General features: G+C 44.6%; 1 protein-coding gene across 3 annotated transcripts in view; it reads right to left on the bottom strand.

Moving 5' to 3' along the window:
* Positions 1–7,311: 7,311 nt before the first annotated feature.
* The window catches only part of FAT3 (FAT atypical cadherin 3), a gene marked incomplete at both ends in the record, with an annotated part of 431,212 nt that continues 413,484 nt past the window's right edge, over positions 7,312–25,039 (bottom strand). For 2 of the 3 annotated variants that reach the window (XM_080930378.1, XM_080930377.1), the window contains 6 exons: positions 7,312–7,934; positions 8,508–8,543; positions 9,243–9,302; positions 11,407–11,520; positions 14,605–15,257; positions 17,170–17,323. In XM_080930378.1, the coding sequence (XP_080786504.1) occupies positions 7,312–7,934; positions 8,508–8,543; positions 9,243–9,302; positions 11,407–11,520; positions 14,605–15,257; positions 17,170–17,323 (1,640 nt within the window). The remainder of the gene's footprint in view (positions 7,935–8,507; positions 8,544–9,242; positions 9,303–11,406; positions 11,521–14,604; positions 15,258–17,169; positions 17,324–25,039) is intronic. The other variant, XM_080930379.1, reaches the window with a different exon arrangement.

A 25,039-nucleotide genomic window follows, 5' to 3' on the forward strand; every position in this document is an offset into this window, starting at 1 on the left:
CTTCTTCTTCTTCTTCTTCTTCTTCTTCTTCTTCTTCATCCTCCTCCTCCTCCTCCTCCTCCTCCTTCTTCTTCTTTTTGTGGACAAGGTGAACACGTCTTTCCCGAAGCTACTCCTCTCACCGCATCCTCTTTGCATTCTTGCCTTTTAGTAGACCATAGGAGCGAGTGTGGTTGCATGGAGTCCTGCTAATCTTCCCTGGTGACTTATCACACGGCGTGACTTGGCTTGGGGACTGACCCGAGGACAGATCACTTTAGAGAGAATTCATTCCATTTAGAGTCCAGCCCTTCTACTATAAAACCATGGCACAGAAACCAGACATAAAACCTGTCCCCACCTTATCTGAAAGACCAGTGTCTTTCAGTTGCCCTAGCACTTTACCAGGAAGGGTGAAGGTTTAAGCCAAGGCTTTTCTTCTGCAAAGGCGGTACAGGGTAGACACAACCGTGATTAAAGGTCTTCTTCCCACTCAGGTCACAAGCTGGGGTGGTGTAGGCACTGTGTGTGTGTGTGTGTGTGTGTGTGTGTGTAGACCAGCATCATCGACATTTCCCTCTGATTTATTTTTTAATCAAACACTTTTAAGAAAGCCATACACTTACAGATATACAGAGATACTCTGTGAAGTAAAATCACTACTTGGCTTGCAGGTAGCTTCTGGCGTGTTGGGTGCTCTTGGAGATTCAGTTGGTTCAAACTGTTTGTGATTGCCAACAACTAGATGCTTAGAAATCTTATAAAACATTTCTCATCACCTTATAGCTTGGAATACAAACATAAGCTAGTGCTGAGAGACAGGAATTGAACCTTGAGTTATCTGGAGATTCTGAGAAAGCAGCAGATTAGCACACAAAGAACTGTCCTGTATCTCATCCCTAACTGACCAACCTCAGGAAAAGCAGCAGAAGAAACAGGGGCAAGACATTCTGGGGCCTGGTTTTGCCCCTCTGGTCGTGTGTGGAAGGGTTTTCCGGTGCAAGGGCATCTTAGCAGTTTGCAACCAAGAGATGCCACAAAGTCATACCACATACCAAACCTCACATGAGACTTATTAGTAAGAAGAACAGAGTGGAGGCTGCCTCTGACCTGGAGCAGAGAAAACACTGCTGGGGAGAGGGGAAGGTCTTTTATAGAGCTTTTTGGAGTGAGCTAGTGGAAAAGTACAGTCTGGATTGCTTTTTTTTCTTTTCCGAGGCTACCATCTGTGCCTCTTTCACCATCACCCCTTGCCTTCTTCCTTCCCTCTGTGGATGTCTGGTTCAGGCATCGCTTAGAAAAAGCAAGTCAAGTTACTGTCTGCCGATATCAACCATGTTCTCCGGGAAATGATTAACTCAGAGCAAACCACTGACATTGTGTGTATATGCTAAGCTGGTAATAACACATGCATGCAGATTTTCTTTCTATAGTACGGAACACAGCATTTTATAATACAGAACAGGGCATGCTTCTATCCATCCCTCTCTCATTTGTCAAAGTCAGCCATGATTCAAGTATTTGTCCAAAGAATTGGTGCATGTCATAAGTTGGTGCTCAGCTTCTGTCCTTACAGGCAAGTCACCAAAAGTTGCTCTGCCAAAGGTGAGCAGGTCCTCACAGGACTTCAGGTATGAAAAGGAGTGTTGTTTAGCTATAGTGCTTTCAGTGGAGCTGTGGATGAAGGTTCTGGCACCCTGGCCAGTACCCAGCAGGGGTAGTTCTGCAGAGGCTGAGGCACAGCCTGATTTGATGGCAGCTCTGGGGCCTTTCTGCTGGCTGTGAGCCACTCCACAGAGTGCAGGCACAGAGTGCTCCCTTCTTCAGAGCCTTGTGACTCTCAGGGACACCTGCTGGTGAGGTCACTTCCTCAGATTAGCATTTGAGTCCCTGTCTTCTCTCCTCAAACATTTTAATCTTCTCTTCACTTTATACAGAAACATTTCTGTACACTTGGAAGGAGACTCAGGCACCAGTTATGACTCAAGCTTTTTAAAAGAAGTTGGTTTCTGTATTTTGATTTGTGTGTGTGGAGGCGGGGGAGGGAGAGAGAGAGAAAAATAAAGAGTGAGAGAGGGAGGCAGAGAGAGAGAGAGAGAGAGAGAGAGAGAGAGAGAGAGAGAGAGAGAGAGAGAGAGAGAGAGAAAGAGAGAGGGAGAAAGGGAGGGAGGGAGAGAGAGAGAGGGAGGGAGAGAGAGAGAGGGAGGGAGAAAGTGGATCCCTGTCTTGAAAACCTGGCATTGTGTTCAGTGATTTCAGCTGAGATGGAAGTCAGGGACCTTTGCAGTGGTCTAGCCTCCAACACTCTTTGTTTCCTGCTTCTTATTAAGCAAGGTCCACAGCTTTGGTGTCCACAGACATTACACAATATCTTTCCATGTGGGCATCAGCACATCATTTAAAAACCCGAGATATCATTCCCCTCCCCCCCAGACCTGAGACCCTCTTTGAGATATAGGTAGTGCTGGATGGTTCTGCCTGTAACAGTACTAGCTCCCGAATGCCACGTCGAAGAATGCAAAATGACGCTTAAAAAGAGCTAACACAATAAAGTTTCATAGTACCTTTTTTCCTTTTACTTGAAAACTTGTTTTAATGATCAAATTTGATAGTTACAAACCTGTATACTGTTGGTCTCCCCCTCCCGTTTTAGTTTTTGTGTCTTTTTAGTTCATTTTGTTTTTATTCCATTTCTTTTCTTTTTTTTTAAAGAAAAGAACACAAGACTGAATACTGCCAACAGCAATATCTGTAGAAACAATGCATTTGTGTAAAGACAGATTCAACGATGTGTTGTTCACTTTCCCCTTTGCATAAGTTTGCCTGTGATGTGTGTGGGGTGAGGTGAGTGTGCATGTGTGTGCAAGGTGAGGCAAGTGTGCATGTCTGTGAAGAAATGACAGCTCCCTCTGACTAGGAAATGGCATGAAGTTGGAGTGCTTAAGACTGGGCAAAACTCATTCATCTTAAGAAGAAGTTGATATACTTTTCTTCTTTTGCAAACAGAGTTAAATGAAAACCTTGGAAGCAAAGGAAAGATGTGATATGTTTCAAAATGAATAAAAAGCATCATTTTCAAATCTAAAGTCCTCTTCTTTGTGGGTGTACCCCAAAAGTTTGTAGAATAACAATGTAGATGACTAAGAATTCTATTCGACCCTCCAAATTAAAGCATCCGGATAGGCATCAAATACTGTATCTACAAACGCCTGGGAAATTGAAACCACCTATATACAATTTTATAAACATTTTAAACACCAAAACATACATCTTTTACAAATCAGCCTGTTTATAACAGACAAATGTACAACATGGTCTCTGGTACAGTGCTTTGCAAGAACCCTCCCCATTTCCAGACACATCTGTCACTCCCAAAATGCAGTAGTATGGGCTCATAAAACTGTTCAATAGGAGCAGGTCAGGTATTTGTTTACTGAAGGGTGCTACAGGACATACTAATGGGTCCAACATACTCCAAAGGACTACAGAATTCTCTAGTGCATCCTGAACACTGGAAGAGACTAATTATGGCCTTTGTGTATTGTTACATACTTGTAAATTATTGCTTTTCATTATTACATAAGGAAAGAAATACCTTATTCATTTCCTGTCTTAGCCAGGTGGCTAAATATTCACTGATGTCAAACCCATGCATGGCTACTTTAAACCTCCTGCAACACACAACTGGAAGCTCAAAGAGGTGGGTCTGAATCAATGATGTGCAGTTGAAAGTTGCAAGACACACACTAACAAAAACACACACCAGCTCCTCACAGACCACACAGAAAGATGGCACCAAAGAAATACCCCTTGGAAGTTCCATGTCCCACAAAGCACAGAATGTCCAAATTTAACCACTTGACTAGTGTCTGCAGCAGTGAGAAAGCTAGACAACCCACACAACACGAATGCCAGATCACCCTGAATCATTTCATCTAAAGTTATTTCCTGGGTCTCTGAGCATTTCTCTTGGTCATCCTTCTCTTTGTTTGTTAGTGTGTTGGCCCTCCCAGCTTCAGCAGAGCAATGCAGTTCTGTGGCTAGGCAGTGAGCTGACAAAGGCCAATAGGACATGTATTCTCTTTTCTTCCGGGGTAGTGATCTTCAATGGTAGACCCAGGTAAATCTGCCCAGGCCTCCCTGTGACTCCAACCTTAAGATTATGGCCTTGACCTACATATATTGCATTTTGTGAGTGGGCAGGGTAGGGGTACATAGAAAGCAGGCATGGGATGACTCTCAGAAGAAGGGAATAAATGCGGCATGCTGTCTGTCTGTCCTTAACAGCCCCATAGAACCTGCTTAGAGGGTGACGAAGACTGACATACTTCGCTCGGCCTGACCAGTCCCTGCACAACTCTTCTTCCAACAGGTACAAAGACACTCACTAATTGGCTAATTTTCCATCATGGTGGACAGGACAAGACCAGACGGCAGGCAGAGCTTGTGAGACGGAAACAACATTAAAACCACCAAACATACTGGGTGGGGGTGTTATACACCGCCAGTTTCACCACCATTGACGACTGTAGTCCGGAGACAGTTCTGTGCTTGCCCTACCCCCAGCCTAGAAACATTCATTTGGCAAAAGCAGCATTTTGATGAACGTCCAAATCTCTGGACCCATCAGAGCCCGTAGAGAAATAGTCTCTGTTTTGTTTTCTTGCATATTTCAGTGAAGGAAAGTGGGAAGTGAGAGGTTCAGCAGAAGGAAGCAGCTGCCAGCTCAGGGCAGCTTAGAGGCGTGCAATGTTACGGGTGAGGAATAGTGTCTAAGGATGGGTGATGGGTTTTGTCAATGAGTTAGATTCTGTGTGAGCCTGGGTAAGTCTCTTCCTCTCTCTGGGCATGCTTTCTCTCTTATGAAAATGGGACCTAGACTAGAAAACCTTTAAAGGATACAGTTTTTTTTAGAGCTGTGGCCACTTTTGGTTGCTTGTAGAACTCACTGCACCCCATTTTTTTATTCTTAAGAAAACCTAATTCTTTTAAACAAGAGAATCGATTTCATATGTTTACAGAGAAGCAATCCGATCGACCCGGTGGTCTTCAGGAAACTCTGTAGAGCTATGCTGCTGAAATTTACTTAGCAGGAAGGTGTCCTAAAGAAATCAGTATTTTATGTAGGTCAGAGGAGTTTGGGCGGAGATTTCTTCAATGCCTCCGCCACTGCCTGCAGATAGCTCTATTTATGCCTTCATTATAGGGTCAGCCAGGCATTCTCTCTGGAAGAGATGCTGGCTAAGCACTGGTGACTCATTGGCATGAATCTCATCTCATATTTCCTGGGGGCAAGAAATGAATTGTTGGTTTTACTTTGATGGTTTTATGCTGTTGTGTTATTAAAAGCACAGCAGTGATTCAACTCTGGACCATTAGTTTGTCATTTTCTTTGTGATTCTTGCAAATGTGCTTCTTACGTAAGAAAAATTCTAAAGACTGGATTCCTGAAAGCAGCCTTAGTGAAATTAATTTATTTCAAAACCACAGTGTGGATAATGCCTCTATGCAGAGTCTAACCAAGAGAATGGAAGAGAAACTCAGAGAGACCCGGCAAGTACATCTACCAACTCGGGGAGTTAGGGAATGAAGGGGATTTTTCTTTTAGTGACAGATGTTCAGAAACACTGACTCCTACAGAGAAGTAAGAGGATTAGAGACAGTTGAGGAGATGATTGGCAGATCTCAGACAGCTCCCTTCACACACCAATGCTGGTGTCACTAGGAACCATCCATTCCAAGATTTGCTCGTGAGGCAGATGTGCAAATATGCATTCATTTCCCATGGACACTGCAAAGGCAGTGGCCACAGCTGATCAAAGTGAGAGAGGAAAGTAACTCCACTGCTGATCTTAACTTTCGGATGTTGGCTTTTTGTAGTTTTAGTGGGATGAGCATTCTGGTATGGGAAAGTGACCGAAGCCCACAGGTTAGATGGGAGGGAAACCCCAGCGTGTAATCAAATGTTACACAGTTTCAAATAGTAGTTCTGGAAAATTATAAAACACTGTCTTTTAAAAAATCACAGTACTTGCTTTAAGTTAATATAAATGGCAGTACTAAAATACGGTTAACTGAATTGGAGTAAGATATGGCATTTGGTGTTCCTGTAACACTAAAGATCAGAGAAATCAAAGGTAAGCAGTCTTTGCTCACCTCAGGATTTCCAACACTGAATCTTAAACCCTTTGGGGCAGCTTTCCTCAAGAGCAGCTGTAGTGAGTGCACACTCAGAGTGATACCTAGGTCCTCTTCACACGCATGCATGCATACAAGCACACACACACACACACACACAGACACACACTCTCTCTCTCTCTCTCTCTCACACACACACACACACACATGCACACACAATTTAATGTATACATAGTCACTACCTACTTTCTTCTTAAAAACCTAACAGTATTTATAATGATATCCTTTTACCAGTTTAGCATGACACACACAACTTTCACCTGTGGTGTGGAGAATTGTGATTACTTAGGCTGAAAACGTTGACTGTATCACATCCCTTCTCCTCTGAATTGTGAATTCTGCTTAGACTTTCAAATACATCTCATCCTCGAGATCAATATACCAACAGGGCCCAGTGACGGCAGCAATGTTAGAACCATAGATGTGACCAGGAATATTTGACAGAAAACACAAGAACAAAAATCATCACAGTTTTCCAAACATTTAGACATTAACCTCCCACAACCCACCCCTCTTATTGCTCTTTCTTGGTAACTTTCTCAGAGATCACAAAACCCAACAATATTATACGGGATGCTCAACACAAACAAGGGAAAAAATTCTGAGTACACTGAGAATGTTACTCAGACCTAATTTTATAGCAGAAGGTTAGGCAGCGCATTCAGACAACAGCACCGGCTTTGAAGGCTTCCACACACACTCAAGCTCAGCGCTCACTTCACCTTCATCGACAACTAACTTTTCTGACAGACATCTCTACTAGTCTCACTTCCTTGGCTCCAAATACCATGCAATGTCGTCCTTCTGATGGTGGCGGGGCAAACACTGTAAGGATCTCTGGTGCCATATGTTCTGGGTCACAGTAATGCACAAAGCCATCCATGATCTCCCCTTTTACTTCATAAACTAATTTCTTCTCCTTTGCATTCCAAGCCACCAATACCCACAACAAGGACTGTCAGCTCCCCTGTCCCCCGAAACAATTCTGAGCCTCTCCTTGGCACTCTGGGAGTCCAGCTTGCTTGTGACAGTAAGACTTGCGAAGGTGCTCCTCCTGGAAACTCCATCCAACACAAGTGTGGCTTATTTTCTTCCATGCTCTTGTTTTCAGGGCACAGCACCCAAGGGCATCCTCTACACCTGGGTCTGGTGCTGCATTTCCACAAAGGGAATGTGAAGGTTGGTGAGGCTGAGCTCTCCTGTGCTCTCGTAGTCACTCATGGTCACCTCTGAGTCATCAAAGCCACAGCGGGCTGACATATCTGAGGATGAGGTGCCTCTGGAATTGTGCAAGGACAGAGACACACTGTCTGTGGGGGCCATGACCTCTGTGCCCTGGTTCATGCTTACTGCAAAAGTACTAAAATCACAGGTGGAGGATGGGCCCCCCAAATCCGTTTCACCAGGGAGTGGGTGAGGAGGGAGGTACTGGCTGGGGTGAAACCGGGGCCTTCTCCTGCAGTCTGGGCTCATGGTGCCAGTGAGTGAGGTGGGCTGGGAGGGAGGCAGGGCCTCATACTGCTCAGGGAAGTCCTCAGGCAGTGGAGGGGGTAGCTGATCCTGACTCAGGAACTCTTCTTCATGAGGTGGTGGGAATTCACTGTCGATGTCATATCCGCCCAGGTAGTAGTCACTCTCCAGCTCTCGTGTGCTACCCTGCTGCGCTGCCCCGCCATCTTGGCTCTCATAGTTGGGCATTTCTTCGATATCGGACAGCCGTGCTCCAGGCATCCAATCAGAGGTGTCCCAGTGATAGGCTGGAAGAGGAAAATCCAGATGTTTAGCTTCCTCTAGACTAGGAAGGGCAAAGATGAACGAGGAACAGCGATGAGCCTGCCATGCATTTCTAAAGACTTGCAAACCCGAAAAGCCAAGGTCATATGCTAGCTCTCTACAGTGGCCCATTAGGGCCAGCCATGCTCTGCATGGAGAGAGAGAGCACAGAGAAAAACTGTCTGGCTGGTGCAGACTTATACTCACTAGCCCCAGAGATGTGGCCACCAAAGGCATGCTGATGGACACAGACCTAACAGCTTCATCGTCCACTCCTACCCCTATTTCCCATCCACATGCTGTGCACAAGACCAGGCTGGCCGCATGCTGGCAGAGAGACGCACGGATATACTGTGAACTGGAAAAAGCATGGGGGTTTCCGCAAACAGGGAATGGGGCTGGAGAACAAATGCATGTTGAGCTGAGCATACAAGACTCCTGGAACATGCAAACCTCAGACCGAGGGACTGGGAGGGGCCAGAGGGAGGGGCATGGGAAGAGTGGCAGAGCAGTAGGAAACACAGAAATGAACTGTTATCGCGGGTGGTGGCAGTCACCTCTGTTGTAATTCTGTCCTTGGTCCATAACAGACACTGTTCAAACATAAAGAGAAACGTGAATCTGGCCGTTCAGCTCACACAGATACTTCAGAAGCTTTAAAACTACTTCCAGTAAACCAAGGCCTAACCCTGGGTTTAGATTTTAAACAATCTTTCCTTATTGTTATTTAAGAAATTGATACACAAATTTCATCTGTATTTTGCTATAATTTTTTAAAGCACTAGCAAAATTACCTAATATAAATTAAACCTCGTAACATTGATATTTCTGATGATTTTATAAGTTTCCACAGGTCACAACAGGTATTCAACAAATACTGGAATGAATAGGGTGAATGTAATATTACCTGATTAACAAGGATTGCAAATGAATATTCTTTACTCTGAAGAGATTTGATGAGGGTACATAGATATTTAAATAAAATTAAACTAGATTTTCTTTCATAATTGCTAAGTTTATTGCAACCCCCAGAGATACATCTGGCATTTTACTTATTTTTTTTTTCTGGTGCTGGAGACCAAATTTAGAGTCTTCGGCGAGGCAGACACATCATCTGCCACTGAGCTAAACCCCACCCTGGCATCATCTCATTTAAAATCACCATTATATTACACTTTCAGCCCCAGATAAAGTACCACAGAAGCAAACTTTCCTGACAGACACAGACATTCTATGAAAGGGGGAAACTAACAAAGGGACAGAAATAAAAAAACCAAACAAACTTTAAATACCTTCGTTCTCTATAGAGTCAACTACATTGTTGACAAGTTGAATGACAGTCACTATGGATGCTTTTGGCAGGAAAAGAAGACAGGAGGGGAGGGGAGGACAGGTCCTGTTAGTTACATATTTCCAACACAGGTTAACCAGTAATAACAACAATAATGAAGACATTACACACACCCCCAAAGCCTTCCCAAAGTCTGTTCCTCAGGGCAGGTGTCAAGAGGATGCCCATGTGTGGGTGCCTGGGATTGTTGGAACAGAAGGAAAACACTAGAAACATGGCAGGCAGTGCTCCTGGAAAGCATGGTGGTTAAAGATCCCTGAGTCATTTCTTCACAATCTGTTACCAGTCACCAGGAAGATGGTGGCTCATGGAGCTCAGAGAGATTTTTCAGTAGCACTCACAGAGGCCCTCAGAGGAAGATTTCACTGTTCCTGGGGAGATTATTTGTTGCTTGGCAATGTGCTTGAATCCAATGTCAATGGTGTAGGAACCTTTGAATGGATATGAGTCTAATGGCCCCACACATGTCATGGATAATCTAGATCAACAGGAAGCCCATCTCCTGCATGAGGCTTCGGGAATGTGAAGGAGATCTCTGGTCTATTGAGTTTTCCTAGATATTCATAACATCGGATGAAAGGGCCTTGTGCTATCTGCCTCAATGCTGACCATGAAAGGGTAGGTGTATGAGTTCTAGACCCTGTGAGAGCCATTGGCTAGACATTATGGCTGGAGTTGGTGTCTTGTTTTTGAAACTATAAGTTCTCAATGATTAACATAATGTGCAAAGTTGCTGTAGCTTTTCTTCTTGCTGGATGTGAGGCAAACACACCTGGGGTAGAGGCTTATGTGTTTGGTTTGAAAATTGCCAAAAGAAATGCAGTTACATGGCTTATTATTCTGGCAGATAGGTACTTGTGTGTATGTGTGTGTGTGTGTGTTTATGAATGCACACACTTGAGTGTATGTTTGTGTGTGCTAATGCATGTTTGCACATTTCCATGAACAAACACAAGTGGAGATCAGAGCAGAATGCCTAAGTGTTTTTGTCTTTCCCGTGTGAGCTTTATTTCCTTGAGACAGGCTCCATCAGGAAAGAGGAACCTTGGTGTGTTGGCTTGGCTGGCTGGCCTGTCTCCTACCCCCAATGCTAAGATGAGAAATGTGCCACCAGCATGAGATTTTCTACAGGTGCTGGGGATTCGAACTCAGTTTCTTGTGTACAGAACAAGTACGCTCTTACTAAGGAAGCCATCTTCCTAGTCCCTGCACTGAAACTTCTTCAGGGGTGGCTAGTGTTGGCTGAACAAGTGGGAGAGACCTGGGTTATGTACCAGGGAGCGAACTGTTGTCACGTTCCCTGTGTGTGCCCAGAGGCTTGGCTATGCCATTTTTATTCTGCATGGCTATGTTCAAACCATCAAGCCCAGGACTTGGCACACAGTGAATTAGCAAGGGTCCATGTGTTGAAAGTTACATGGTCAAGTGTTAATATTTTCCTTGTTGATTGCTGGTAAATGGGAGGGGCAGCCTAAGGTGTTGGCTCAAGTGGGGCTGACTGCCCCTGGATGACCATTTGAAGTGACTCTTGCTTTAGCACCACATGACAACAATTTTTGAGTTTGATTTGCTTCTTCCATTCCAGCACGTCCTCTCCAGCTGTTCTAGTCAGGAAACGCCAGTCCTTGGAGTTATCAAAGCCTTCTGTGAGCTGCAAGGACTTGGGTGTAGCATTCTGGGTGACAGGTGTTTCTCTGAGGAGCTGGGTCATTGTTTTTAATCAGTTCCCCCAAATCCCATGACCCCAAATGATGAGACAGGAAATTCAATAGAACAAAAACACCACTGGCTCTACAGAGAAGCTGTTCTGTCTCCAAACTAACGTATAGCAGTGTGGTGGCGAATGTAGAGCGGGAAGGTGAGCGGTCCGAGGTACAAAAAGGGAACACAGTGTTCACAGTGCTGTGAACTGTCAATGAGGAGGAAGCATTTCTGTCATCATCTGTGTCAAAGAGAACTCATGCCTAGGGTTGTCATGTACCCACACCCCCATGTAGATCCTGCTCTGACCAGTGCCTTATGAAGTCTCTGTCAAGGACAAGAAACGATGCAGTGGTGTCCCCTTCTCATTTGCTGTCCCCAGCATGCAGCAGGAAAGCGCTTACCATTATCATCCCCAGAATCTGACTGGAAGGAGCTGAGGGACTGAACTTCAGAGTTGCTGCCTTTGTGACTGTTCGTGAAGCAGGTCACTTCTCCTGTGTCTTCAGCCCCTTTGTCTTCATGAACAGCGAGAGAAAGCAGAAAAAACCACTCAGCCTTATGCAGTCTCTCAGCCCTTCTCTTTCTCTTCATACCCCTTTTTCTTAGGAGATTTTTTGATTTGCTTCAAGAAAATAAGTTAGCTCCACAATGGAAAATTGATTGTGCCATAGGGGCAAAGGTCTGCCAATCAAGTGATTTACATTATGGATTCGAAACCCTTAACCCGTGGTAAATGAGCTTCTGAATAGCTGTCAGCTGAAAGTCACTATTCCTGCCTCCTGTGAGGACTGGGGAGAGCGAAGGGAGGCTGGAGTAGCCGAGCTGCTCTTCATTCAGACTTAATTTATGTCATTTACATGAACCGATGTGGTGTCAACACCAGGTTAAATGAGATTACTTTAAAAACAGGGGCATAAATATTTTATAGGCAAGAAAGCCATTCTATTTTTTCCAGCTTCCATCTCTGGGGATCAGTGGGATTTTCAGCTCTGCCTTCTAGAGGGCAGTGATGTTTCATCCTGGGGTTGCCAATGCGCTTGTCTGGTAAGAGGAGAGACAAATGTGAACTTGCCCTTAGATGGTGGTTTTGTTTCTCTCTCTGCTATAGAAAAATAGATAGGTTCTCCCCCAATCTCTCCCTCCCCCCCCCATACACGCGCGCGCATACACGCACGCGCACACACACACACACACACACACACACACACACTCACACACTTCCAATTTAATATATGTAAGACACAATAAAAGGCTCCACTTCTTGAGGTGGTCAAGTCCAAAATGAATTAGTTGCCCAGAGATTGCCTCACCAGCTCTAACTCTGCCTTGTTCAGCAAGGAGGAAAATGTATTCTATAAAATCCAACGATACTTCAGAGGAAAATTTGAGTTTGGGCCTGAGATGGGTTCTGGAAATAAAGCTACCATATAACTAGGTGGGGATGGAAAAATGTTCTCCAAGAAATACTTGAGAGCATCCTGAAATGTGAGTGTTCAAGGAGACACGGGCCTGTGATTAAGGGAATAATTACTCTGTTTTGTAGCTGCAGGAATTATTGTTCCTCCTATAAAGAGTGATATCAGGAGGAAACATGAGGACTCCCCATCTGCTTTCGGATAATGAAGTCAGAGCTTTGGATAAATAACTCATAGAAATGCAGAGAGACACTAGGGAGAAATTCATCTCCCAACAGCAATGCCACAAAACAGGACACTGTATTTAGCAAAGGGCAGGATGTCCATAGCTGACCCTTGAACACCTAGGAATATGGGGTGAGCTGGCCCTGGTGGTTTTTTGCTGTGAGCTGGCCCTGGTGGTTTTCTTTGCCTTTACTCAAACCTCCTTTCATTTCCTACTTTAAAAAGAGTTGTTTGGCTGGGTGTTTGCATTCTCCTCTAACTCCAGGACTTGGAGTACGGGAGGGGAGAGGCAGGTGGATCTTGTCAGTTCTAGGCTCTGCTCTACATAGTAAGTTCCAGGCCAGCTAGGGCTAAAAAGTAAGATCCAATAAAAAAAAAAAAAAGCAACAACCAAAAAGGAGCCTTCCCACAGGGCTATTATATTCCTCAATTTCTGTTAATACCTCAGAACATATTTTTAAACACATATGTTCTCAGGGCACTAGACTAGACAGGCCTCACCTCAGGTCTCCTCTGATACTCTCCTCTGCCTCAGTTCCGCTGAACCTCTAGAGCAGTCCTGCCAAGAGCTACTGAGACTTGAAACCTGGTTCCCAGATTCTGCCCTTCGCTTCTCCAGAGCTGATAATTCTCCCAATGATGTGCAGTCCACTTAGCTGTGATGGTCCCAGCAGATGGCAGGCACAGCACTGAGGCAGCTTTACTTCAGCACTCTTATCCAATGGAGGTGTTTATCCCTCACGTCTATATCTGTGCCTATCTCTCTATATCTATAACTGTCTATCTATATGTGTGTGCACACACGTGTATATTCATGTGTATATATGTGTATGTACACACACACACACACACACACACACACACACACACACACACATATATAATTTTTTTCTTGGTCTGTTCTGGTACTTCATACTATGAACCTCACGCACATGCTTGGCTTCTATAATAAGAGGCAACTCCCTTCCCCTCTTTCTTTCCTGTCCTGCCCTCTGCTCACAAACAAGCATCTCCTAGCTTCTTTCAGAGGACTAGTCAGCCTACTCTCTCTCACCCCTCAGTGAGCTGACCCCCCTACAATATGCAATATGTAATATGTGCAGTGTGCAGATGATGGTCAACTGTCACTTCTTTGACTTCTAGATGCCCTTTACCCCCATCCCAGGAACTTAGGCACGTATCCTCAGTCCTGAGCTGGTTGCTTTCAGATCCCAGAAGACCCTTCTCTGAGAGTTTCCTACTGAAACTGACTCTTGCTTAAGGATTCCTTAGTAATCCTCCCCTTGTCCAGAAGCACTAGTCACTCTGTTGTTTGCACATGCTCTGCAGGGCCATTTGGGACCCACCCCTCCCTTCTTCCCAGCACGTATAGCATGCCACAGAACTCCTGTGCTGAGGATTCTTAGACTGTGAGGACATACACGACTGTGTGGCCTGATGTAGCCAGTGGACAGCGGTGCTTGCCTTAGTCTTATTCTGATGCCAGGGCAGGGAGAGGTCCCCCACAAGTGAGTCACCATTTTACTTAGACGAGGATGCTGCATTTGGGGCTTTGCCTCCCTTGCAGGTCTGTCAGAGCCATCTTTAAAACTGTAACTAGTCCATGCCACTTATGTGCTTAAATACCTGCGTCACTGTGGATCCTAAGTCCCACCTTCTGCCTGATGCTCCCAGCCCTCTGGTCACACTCAACTCTGACATTAGCTCACCTAGGCTTTTCCCATTTCAGGGCTTCCACCCCTAGGACTTTCTTCAGAGGTTAGAATCTTACAGCAGGAGGTCAAGGAAGAGGAAACAGAAGCACCCGGTTCCAACCACTTCCCCTGCCTGTGTTCCTTCCTCTTGTGTCATGGGACTCTGTCTTTCCCTTCTCCCTCCTTCTCAGAAGCTAGCATTGGCTGGGGTTGCTGAGAACCAGGGGCTTCCTAGGGCAGCGGTCTATTCTGGGATCTTACTCACTTTCAGATCCTGTGTCCCAGCCATTTTTCCGGATGGAGTCGCAGTCTGAGCGGCAGGGTGACACAGCTGGGAGGTTGGGGGCCACGCTACACACCACCACACCCCGCCTTGCTGTCAGGATGCGTGGGGATTCTGGGTGGAAGGTGCTCATCTCCTGTGGCTCACTGCCCAGCGCGTCCAGGCCCTTGTCCAGATTGCTCCTGGAGTCGCTCTGGAAGCAGGGCGTGTAGGCCATGGGGCGCACCGGTACTTGTGGGGGCCCCACCTCCTGGTACACGTTGCGCCCGTCTCCTGCTCGCAGGCTGCGGAATGGGATGCCGTTGCTCTTATGAAGCAGTGCAGCTGTGGCCGGGTCCTGCACTAATGTGATGTTGTTCCGAGAGTAGTTCTTCCGAAAGACCTTCTTGCGAAAGACGATGAACAGAACGACCAGGGTGAAGATGACGAAGAGGACCACAGCGATGCCTATCAGCTCCTCCTTTCCCACGTATGAGTGGCCGGCCTGGATGTTGGGCACAACCACAGGGCGCAAGCCACAGTACTGGCCTACATAGCCTGGGGTGCAGTTGCAGAAGAAGGAGCCGAAAAGGTTGACACAGGAGCCCCCGTTCTCACACTCTTCTCGCTCACATTCGTCCACGTCATCCTCGCACCTTCAGTGACAAAGCACAACAAAGCCCTTCCAATGTCAGGACCACTGTACCAGTGCTCACGCAAAAGCTTTAAAACAGAAGGAAGCCTCTACAAAGTACAGAACCTCGTGTGTGTGTGTGTGTGTGTGTGTGTGTGTGTGTGTGTGTGTGCGCTCATATCTGTGTATGTGTGTGTATTTGTACACAGGTGCACATACCCAAGGGTGAATTCAGCCATTTCTGTGTCTACTGAGCCCTCACCCATTACTTGCAAAAGCTGTGCCTTTTTAGTGCTTGATTTGATTTGGAAAGGAGAGGAGTATAAAGAGAACATTTGGTGTGGAAATGATTCCCTCTCTCCAAATCCTCTGAGTCAGGTGCACCTTAGAATTTCAAACTGAGCCAGTATGGAAAGAGCGTACTGTGCACCCCTTCCCTAACTGCAGCAAAGGATCTCATGATCAAACTCACCGGCACTTCCACAGGCTGTACCAAGCGAGTGATGGACTGGGATGACCATTGGAGTGTGTCTAGATAGCTTTTATCCCCACAGTACCATAGCTACACTGTAGGCTTTTACAATTATTTTAAGTGTGTGTGTGTGTGTGTGTGTGTCTGCACGCATGCATGTGCTTGCACAGAAAAGAGGAAGGCATTTGATTGGAGCTAGAATTCTAGGCGGTTGTGAACCACTCCCTATGGGTTCTGGTCCTCTGGAAGGGCGGCGAGCACTCTTAACCATTGGTTTATCTCAGTCCCAGTAGCGTCCAAGTCTGATCCCTTCTCGCCTTAACACTCAAAGCACTTAGTTAAAACTTCTCTCTTTCTTCATGCGTTTCCACTTAAGTAATCGTTCTGATATGTTCATCAAAAGAGTCTGATTCACCCATAGTTTTGGTAATCCACCTTTTAAAATGTAGTCCAAATATCCCTAATTTGAACAGATTGGGGCTAGGTCAATCAGAAATTAGTTAGAATCACAGAGTATTTAAAAATAAATGCAGCTTCATTACTTTAAATTACATCCAGTGATTCAACCTCAGCTAAGTATATTTTTGGTGGAGTCCTCAGAGATTTGCTCTAATGAACATGCCAAGCTGATCTGTAATTAGACTATCACTTGCTGAAGAGCACATGTATGTACTTCTGGACTGATCAAGGATGCCTGGAAGTGGACTTTTACTCGGAATTTAAAGCATTCCACTTCTGTCTGCTTAACACTTTAATTTCACTCATTTTCTCCAGGAAAGGGTTTTCAAAGGAAAGGTGAGGATTAATTTCTCAGAATAGTCATTAAGCACCACGTAGTGGAGTCCAGTTAGCAGGTTCTGGGAAGTGAGTTTTATGTGTGTCTCAGAATTACACTGAAAGATTTAGGTGGTGCTAAGCACATTTAACGAAAGAAGTGTCTTCAGCATTCTAAAAATGCATGGGGACTGAATAAACTCGAGAGTACCAAAGAATAAAGTAAAACAGACAAATTAGATGCAACCCTATGGTCCTTAATAACAGTGAAGGACTTCAAAAAGTGTGGTTTATGTGTACCTGCTTACAAGTGTGTGTGTATGTGTGCTTGTGTATGCACATGTGCATGCACACGTGTGTGTATGAGATGCATTTCCTCATCAGTGTGGTTGTGTACACGTTCCTGTGGAGACAAGAGGTTGATCTCAGATGTCTTTCTCCCTCACTGTTCATCTTTATATTTTGTGAGAGACCCTGTCGCTCACTGAACCCCAAGCACAGGAGTCTGGCTACCCTGACTGGTTAACTGGTTAACGCATCCCAGGGAACCCCAGCCTTAGATTACAAGTTTATGCCATTCTACTAATCAAGGAGGGTGTTAGGCGTACTTCAGTCACTTTACCTTCAGCCAGCCCTCGTGAGCACTGTGTGGGAAAGGCAGCAGTGGACCCATTTATTCTTCACTTACGTGACACCGGTGAGGCCAGCTTTACAGCTGCAGATGAAGGTGTTTCCTATGGGGTCACAGGATCCTCCGTTCCGGCAGGGGTTAGGGAAGCAGGCAGTGATCTCTGATTCACAGTTTGTCCCCGTGAACTTCGAGAGACAGGAACACTGATAGCCTGGGGAAAACAGAGGGTCTCGTGAGCTGGGGATGCCTCAGTGATGCGCGTCTTTGGACTCAGCTGTGATGGGTCCTCTCAATTCCTTATCTTAAGCAAGGGCTGAATTCCAAAGTTGATCAGCACACCGGCTACACTGAATTCCTTTGCTATAAAAAAAGATACCAGGGTGCAGTTTGAATTCCATGTTAGTCCACAAAAATTCAGCTAATGACCCGTATTTTAAAGAACACTAGTGATCTTGTCAGAGACCCCAAGAGACCAGGATGGTGAAGGCGGTGACAGTACACTCTATCAGCCTTCTGCAAATGGTGACACTCCAGACAGGAGAAGCCACTGGGGCCATGCTGCCTCCTGCCCTGAGCTCCAAGCAAGGCCAAGTCGACGTAACTGAAACCCGATGGCTAACTCTTCATATCCCCTGTGGGAGCTTCATCTTTGCAACTCTTTCCTGTGCTATTCATGAACCTGTCAGACAGAACTAGGCACTGGCATCTGCGCCACAGACGACATTAACTATCATGAAGACTCCGAGTCTTGCCTGTGCCTCGGGTGGAAAGAGTGGAAAGACGACATTACTCTGACTAGGAAGTTATTGTCCTTAGAGTTAGATACACGCTTAGTAAATGAGAAATGCTCTCTGAGTTTCACATTATCAATCGCAGTATCTATACCTCCTCAGGAACAACCTGGGTACCCCTTTCAGCATTTTAGCAGTTTCTTCTATAGAATGCTGATATTTTGTGACGGTTCCTAACATAATCATTTTCAGTTGGATTTCCATTATGTTTTTTTATTTCAAAATATCAATCACACTACACATGGACAGTCTTCTATGGCCTTTCCTCCCAATACATTGTAAATGTTTAGTGTTAACTAAACAAACAGTATTTGTATTATTGTAATTAACTGTGATATGCTATTTGTAGCTAAGCTACCTAGTGAATTGTGACTTTTATTTTTTTATGCACATCTTTGTCTTTAAAAACGGTCAAAGATAAACCGGTGCTTTGGTTTCCTCTTTTCTGAATACCCCAGATTTTTTGCCGACTCTGTGCCGAGCGGCACACAGTGGCCCACATTCCCACTTGCTCTGGAGGTCTCTGCTGCTGCCTCTGGGGGCTCCATCTTGAGCAGCCGACCCAGCATTCCTGCGTACCCCTGTTAAAGATGTTTCTGGAATCATGTGACTTATTCTCTATTTCATTTGGAGACTCTATAATTGCTTCCCATGGGAAGGGGTTGAAGGAGGCCAATTTTATGGAATTCTGTATAGTTAAGACCTCACTGAAAGCTAGATTACATTAGGAAATTGAAGCAATCTTCTGCATGCTGTTTTTGGGAACTCCAAAGTCTCTGAAGCTTCCAAGAGACCAGATTGCTTTTCTCACCAATATTTTAGAAGGTCAGATTTTTGGAATTGCCTGTTATTTAGCTATGCTGTGATTTAGCTTAAGCATGTTCTAGCCAGTACTGGATCCTCAGTGCTGATCCTCAGTGCTGGATCCTCAGTGCTGGATCCTCAGTGCTGGATCCTCAGTGCTGGATCCTCAGTGCTGGATCCTCAGTGCTGGATCCTCAGTGCTGGATCCTCAGTACTGGATCCTCAGTGCTGGATCCTCAGTGCTGGATCCTCAGTGCTGGATCCTCAGTGCTGGATCCTCAGTGCTGGATCCTCAGTGCTGGATCCTCAGTGCTGGATTCTCAGTGCTGGATCCTCAGTGCTGGATCCTCAGTGCTGGATCCTCAGTGCTGGATCCTCAGTGCTGGATAGGCCCTTGAAATCTCGACACTCATTCTTTAATTTTGGTAAATTGTATATGCTCTTGCATCCGTTTATTGATGATTTCCTTTGCTTTCTCTTCTGTCTTCTTGGAAGTTTTCCTATTTGTGTCTGAGATTGAGAGCCTCCTGAAACTCTTTATCTTGCCTGTATCCTTAAATTCTCATTTTCTGTTTATTTCTGTGGACAGTTTCTCATTTTGGGTTGCCTTTGAGACTGGCTGACAAGCGTTTTTCAGTCACTCTGTCTTATCCTCGTTGTCTTTGGCAGTTGTGTAACACTAGCCCCAGATTTGTGCGCTATGGCTGTAGCCTCTTCTCTTGCCTCCTGTGGGTAATAATGATTCATGATGCTTTTCTAGCTGTGGAGTTTCTTCTATTTTTTTTTTTTTTTTTGATCTCCACAACAGGCTACCTTGTGTTTTGGGCCAGCTAGACTAGTGTGCCCTGCCATTTAATGCTGCTCTAATAGTTTAGACTTTTGTGGATGTATCAACATTTACAATCAGTCATTATTTCCCATGTGTGTGGGCCCAAGAAGAATTTTTTTTGTCACAAATCAACACCCAGAGAAAACTTTGCCCATTTCCAGCCACTGGCCTGCTCTATGGATTGTTATTTTAATACTGCAAAACCAGCTTGTACTGGCTGGTTTTGTGTCAACTTGACACAAGCTAGAGCTATCACAGAGAAAGGAGCCTCAGTTGAGGAAATGCCCCCATGAGATCCAGCTGTAAGGCATTTTATCAACTAGTGATCAAGGGGGGAGGGCCCAGCCCATTGTGGGTGGAGTCATCCCTGGGCTGCTAGACCTGGGTTCTATAAGAAAGCAGGCTGAGCAAGCCAGAGGAAGCAAGCCAGTAAGTAACATCCCTCCATGGCCTCTGCATCAGCTCCTGCTTCCTGACCTGCTTGAGTTCCAGTCCTGAATTCCTTTGGTGATAAACACCATGTGGAAGTATAAGGTGAATAAACCCTTTCCTCCCCAACTTGCTTCTTGATTATGATGATTTGTGCAGGAATAGAAACCCTGACTAAGACACAGCTCTTATATGGATTTCCAGCCTCTAGTCTGCCCTAAAAATTTTAGACTTGCTAGCCCCAAATCACATTTAGATTATCTCATAAGATTATCTTATCCCTTTCTGTGCATTGTGTAAATCTACATTTATGTGCATTTGTGATATATATATATATATATATATATATATATATATATATGTATATATACACACATATAAATGATAAAATGCTTCCTGTTGATTCTACTTCTCTGGAGAACTCTAACATTATCTTCCTAATTACTCAACTCCCACATGATCTTCTGTAGAGCATCTATGACTACTTGCTGTAGCAGTCAGCTTGACTGACTTCCTGTCTTAAAGACAAACAGCTCTATGACAGGTCGAGGTGTGCAGGTGCTCATAGCAACTGGGAAGTTGGCAGGGCAGTTACTGAACCCCTGGCAGAATAGTTAGAAACAGGATAAGCACAGAAAGGAAAGAAGCAAATGCTATAAACCAGCGCCTTTGTTTAATAGAGATGGTTACTAGCATGTCTAGAATAGAAACTATGATAAGCACCAGAAGCACAGGCTTAGGGATGTTCCCATCCAAGGAAGCCTAGTTCTAGAGAAGCCAGGACTTTCTAATTCTAACAAGACTGGATGGGCTCAGACCCAGCCAGTGGTCTCCTGGAGGACTTGAACTCAGGCCCAGCCAGTGGTCTCCTGAGCTGTTACTAACACAGCATGTTACTGTAACTATATCTTCCTGAGCACATCTGTGTCATCAGAAAGAGAGGCCGACTGTCTCAGATCTGCATTGTGATCTCAGACCCATATGACAAAGGAGCAGAGGGCCCTGGAAACAAACTTGCTTTTAAACGTTTAATTTTGGTGGAGATTTTTGATAAACAGCCAAGGGAAAAATATTGGGTTAAAATACTCAAAACTAGATTTTTAGTAATAATATCTATTATCCTCTGTGAAAGACTTATCAAAACTAACCCATTACTATGTGATGCTATAATCTCATCATTCAGCTGCAGGACTTATTAATAAGTTTTATATCAACAAGTTACCACAATAAACCCAAATGGTCTAGTGATTTAGTGTTTTAAAAATAACGTCCAGTCATTCAACAGAGGATCACCGTGATCCTGGGAGGAGGCAGTGAATGCCCCTGAACGTTCCCCACAGGGCATCAGAGGGTTCATGGATGTGTTCTAGGACCTAGGACTTGTAAGCAGTTGAGTCTGAACCAGGCTTTCCAAGTCTTAGAACTTTCTACAATACTGGATAGGTTCTCGAAACTGTCATTGAATGAGATTAATAATTTACCAAGAATAAGAGATAATTTCACATAGTTCCCCATGGGGAACAGAAGACAGACAGAAACAGACGTTCCTTCTAAGAGCCATGTATGTTTCTGTTCTTCTGAATAATTCCCTTATGTTGCTATAACATAGACACACATACACAACATTCACGTGCATAAATATACATGCATACACACACATATACCTACACACATGCAAACACATCAACAAATAGACACACCTACACATGCACATATCAACAAATGTACATTCACATACAGATGCCCACATGTACATACCTATACATGCACAACTACTCCTGTGCACGCTAATATATTCACACATATGCACATACCTATTCATGCATACATACACACATACACACACAATTTCTGAAGATATCCAGAGAACATCAAATGATTGTAAATATTATCTAACTCTGTCACAAATATTTACAACAATTTTTCATGGTGTATTTTCTCAAGTCTGAATAAGAGTTGGGTTTTCGGGAGGTGGGAAAGGGGTAACAAAATTACTAACCAGAATAATAACCTATTCTATAACTAGGAAACATTCAGAGAACATTCTATGACTTGCATTTCATTTACATCTTATAACAACTGCATGCATTATAGTCTCAGAGTAGCAGTTAGTATCACGGCTTCTTTACAAACGAGAAAGCAGGAGCTTAGGTGAGATGGTTCTCTTGTGGTTATTGAAGCCCGTGAGCAGATGGGCTGTGTAGCACTTCTCAGCTTGTAAGAAGAAAATGGCCCTGCTAGCACTGAATTATGTGTACAAAAAAAAAAAAAAAAAAAAAAAAAAGCCACAGCTCCTTTCCCTTCAAATCTAGGCGACATGGGAAGTATATTTTTAAGTCTTGCCTCCAAGTCTGTGTTCCTGTGTACACTCCTAGTTATAGACCATGCAGATGGTTTTGAAACCTGCACCCGGACAAACTTAAAGTGCTTCTTCTCTTACTCACAGAAGGACACCACAAAACCTATTAAATGCAGAAATAGAATCAGCAATTATAGAGCAACTTTGGGTGGTGCAGGCAAATAATCAAGGCAATTCCAGTTTTATTCCTTCACTTAGTTCTTTCCCCAGTTCACCCAGGCAATGGCACGAACCCTCTGCTCTGCTCCTTAGGGTACCGTGAGCATCATTCTTTGGGTTCACATCTTGATAAGGAAACGATGCCTATTGCACAGGGATAAAAGTATCGACAGACACATAAAACACCCAAGACCTAGTTTCATCTGTTGCCATGCTGGCTGGGCTGTAGAATGATCATGACTTGGGGAGGTATTTGGATATGGTGAAGACCTGGGCCCGAGACTGAGGCCTGGGTGTTGTCCATGAACTGAGTGTAGCCATGCCCAAGATGCTTGACTTCTGAGAACCTCTTTTCTTTTAATGATCAGTCTTATTCAGGAATACTCATGTCAGAGAGAATACCAAGGCTCCTAGACTCTGGAAGTCAATGTAGCACACTGGAACTAGGTACTGTAGGGTTATGTTGTAATTACCGCAGACTCAGTCTTACCTTCCTGTTGCTTATCAAGCCAATACTGCAAGCTGGGGAACTAGCTCTTCAATCAAGTGTTTGTCTCACAGACATGAAGACTTGAGTTTGATCAGATGCTCGGAACCACCGGAAAAAGTCTAGCATGATGGTGAACACTTGTAATCCCAGTACCTGAGAGGTCAAAGAGACAGGTTCCCTGGGGCTCACTGGTCAGTTAGCCTAGCCAAACTATTGAGTGATCTCAGAGAAGCACGGTAAGCCATGTTCTGTGGGACAACAGTGGAGGCGATCTCTGACCTCCACTTGCATGCACACATGAACATGTACTAGGTAGCACCACAGCATACCTAGTCTCTCTCTGTGGCTCTTCCTCTTCGCCACTGTCTCCTCTGTTTCTCTATCAGCTGAAGTCAGAAAAGATTTTCAATATGAATTTTAGGCTCAATAGTGAGACTACCAATCTCTGAAAAATCTCAATGTGGGAAATGAGTGAGTGTGTGTGTGTGTGTGTGTGTGTGTGTGTGTGTGTAGATCAGGTGAGTGTTAATCACAGTTGGGCGTGGTCTAGCTGCTGCTAACCATTCTTCCTCCTTAAGTTGAGTTTTTCCTTCCTGCAAGCAAGGTCCATTTGGTGCTTTAGGACCTTGTTAAACGAAGGTTTCTGGAGAGAACTGTACTGGTCCCAGGACAGGTGGCCCACGTTCCAGGTATGACGTGTTGAGTGAGGCCTTGATTAGTTTCCTTGGGAATGTGGCAGACTTTATGTGCCCACGCAACAGGTACACAGTAGAATCTCGTCTTCTAAAAGATTCTTTTACGCCTTCACATGGCTTAGACGTTCTAAACTTTGCTTTTAGCATCTATTGCTATCAATGCTGTCCAAAAGAACAAAAAATGTTCAACTAGTAATTTAGAAAAATGTCACTCAAAAAGAAAAAGCAAAAAAAGCTTATTTTTCATAAGCTGCAGTATTCATCCAGATGAGCTCCACTGTGAACACTCAGCAGGCTGCTTCTGGTCAGGGGGCCGATGGGGGAACACATGTAGGACTGAGGGGAAGCAGACTGCACACATGACACCTGCTGGTTACTACAAAAACAGAGGGACTGGAACTTAACATGGATCAGCAGTGCTGCCACTTGATGAAGTTTGATGGACTGAACTTTAGACTTACAAGGAAGGAGGACCAAATACTTCACAAACCAGGGTCCAAGCCAACATAAGGAACTCTGGTGCAGGACCCTTCCCTGTCCATCTTTCTCAAACATTAGTAGCCTGTCATGCTACTTGGTTGGCAGATTATTCAGGGCTGCTGAGAAAAAGCTGAGCAGACACTACTGTGTTTATTTTTGAGGATCTCTGGGTAACCTGATTTTGATGACAAGAGAATGATGCTCTGGGTTTGTTCATCTGACTTTCACCTCTGTTTAGTGACCCGTGTCTGTTTACCTCTCTTGGTGCTCACAGAACACACTCCTGCAGATAAAGAACTCTTAAGCGTCTCCAGCGGCTGTGGTTTTCAAATTTGGATGTACATACAACCTGCTTTGGTAACACAGAGCTGTCTGAATTCCTGTACATTCTGATACTTTAGGTTCATGTCTGCTTTCTACTGTTCTGAAACTTTTCTTGGCAAAACATTTGGGATCTTCAAGTATAATCTGATTATGCAGAAGAGGATGTTGGGTGTGGACAACAGCAGACACAAGCAGACAAACAGATTTTCCTTTTAAATGAACACTCAAGAGACTCTTCAGTAGCCAAACCGTACATGTTCCTCAAGTGACCTGGCACACCTCAGAGGGGGAACATAATAGAGAGGGAAATGGAAGCTCAAAGATTCTCCAGATTCCAGGGAAACTCAGAGCCAAGAGGTGAATCTGGAACATTGTCTGTGGAGGGTAATGAGGTACAGATTGAATTAGTAGGTTCAGGTGGAGATCTGAACACGCCTGACACACCATTTGAGCATCCTCAGCGACAATGTCGTAGCTGATCACTGGGGCACACTTGTGTATAGCAAGGAGCAAAGTTCTATCTTCACACTTTCTCAGGGAATATGATACTGGGCTTCTCATTTAACG

Source organism: Micromys minutus (assembly GCF_963924665.1).
Source record: "Micromys minutus genome assembly, chromosome: 16".
NCBI classification, from domain to species: domain Eukaryota; kingdom Metazoa; phylum Chordata; class Mammalia; order Rodentia; family Muridae; genus Micromys; species Micromys minutus.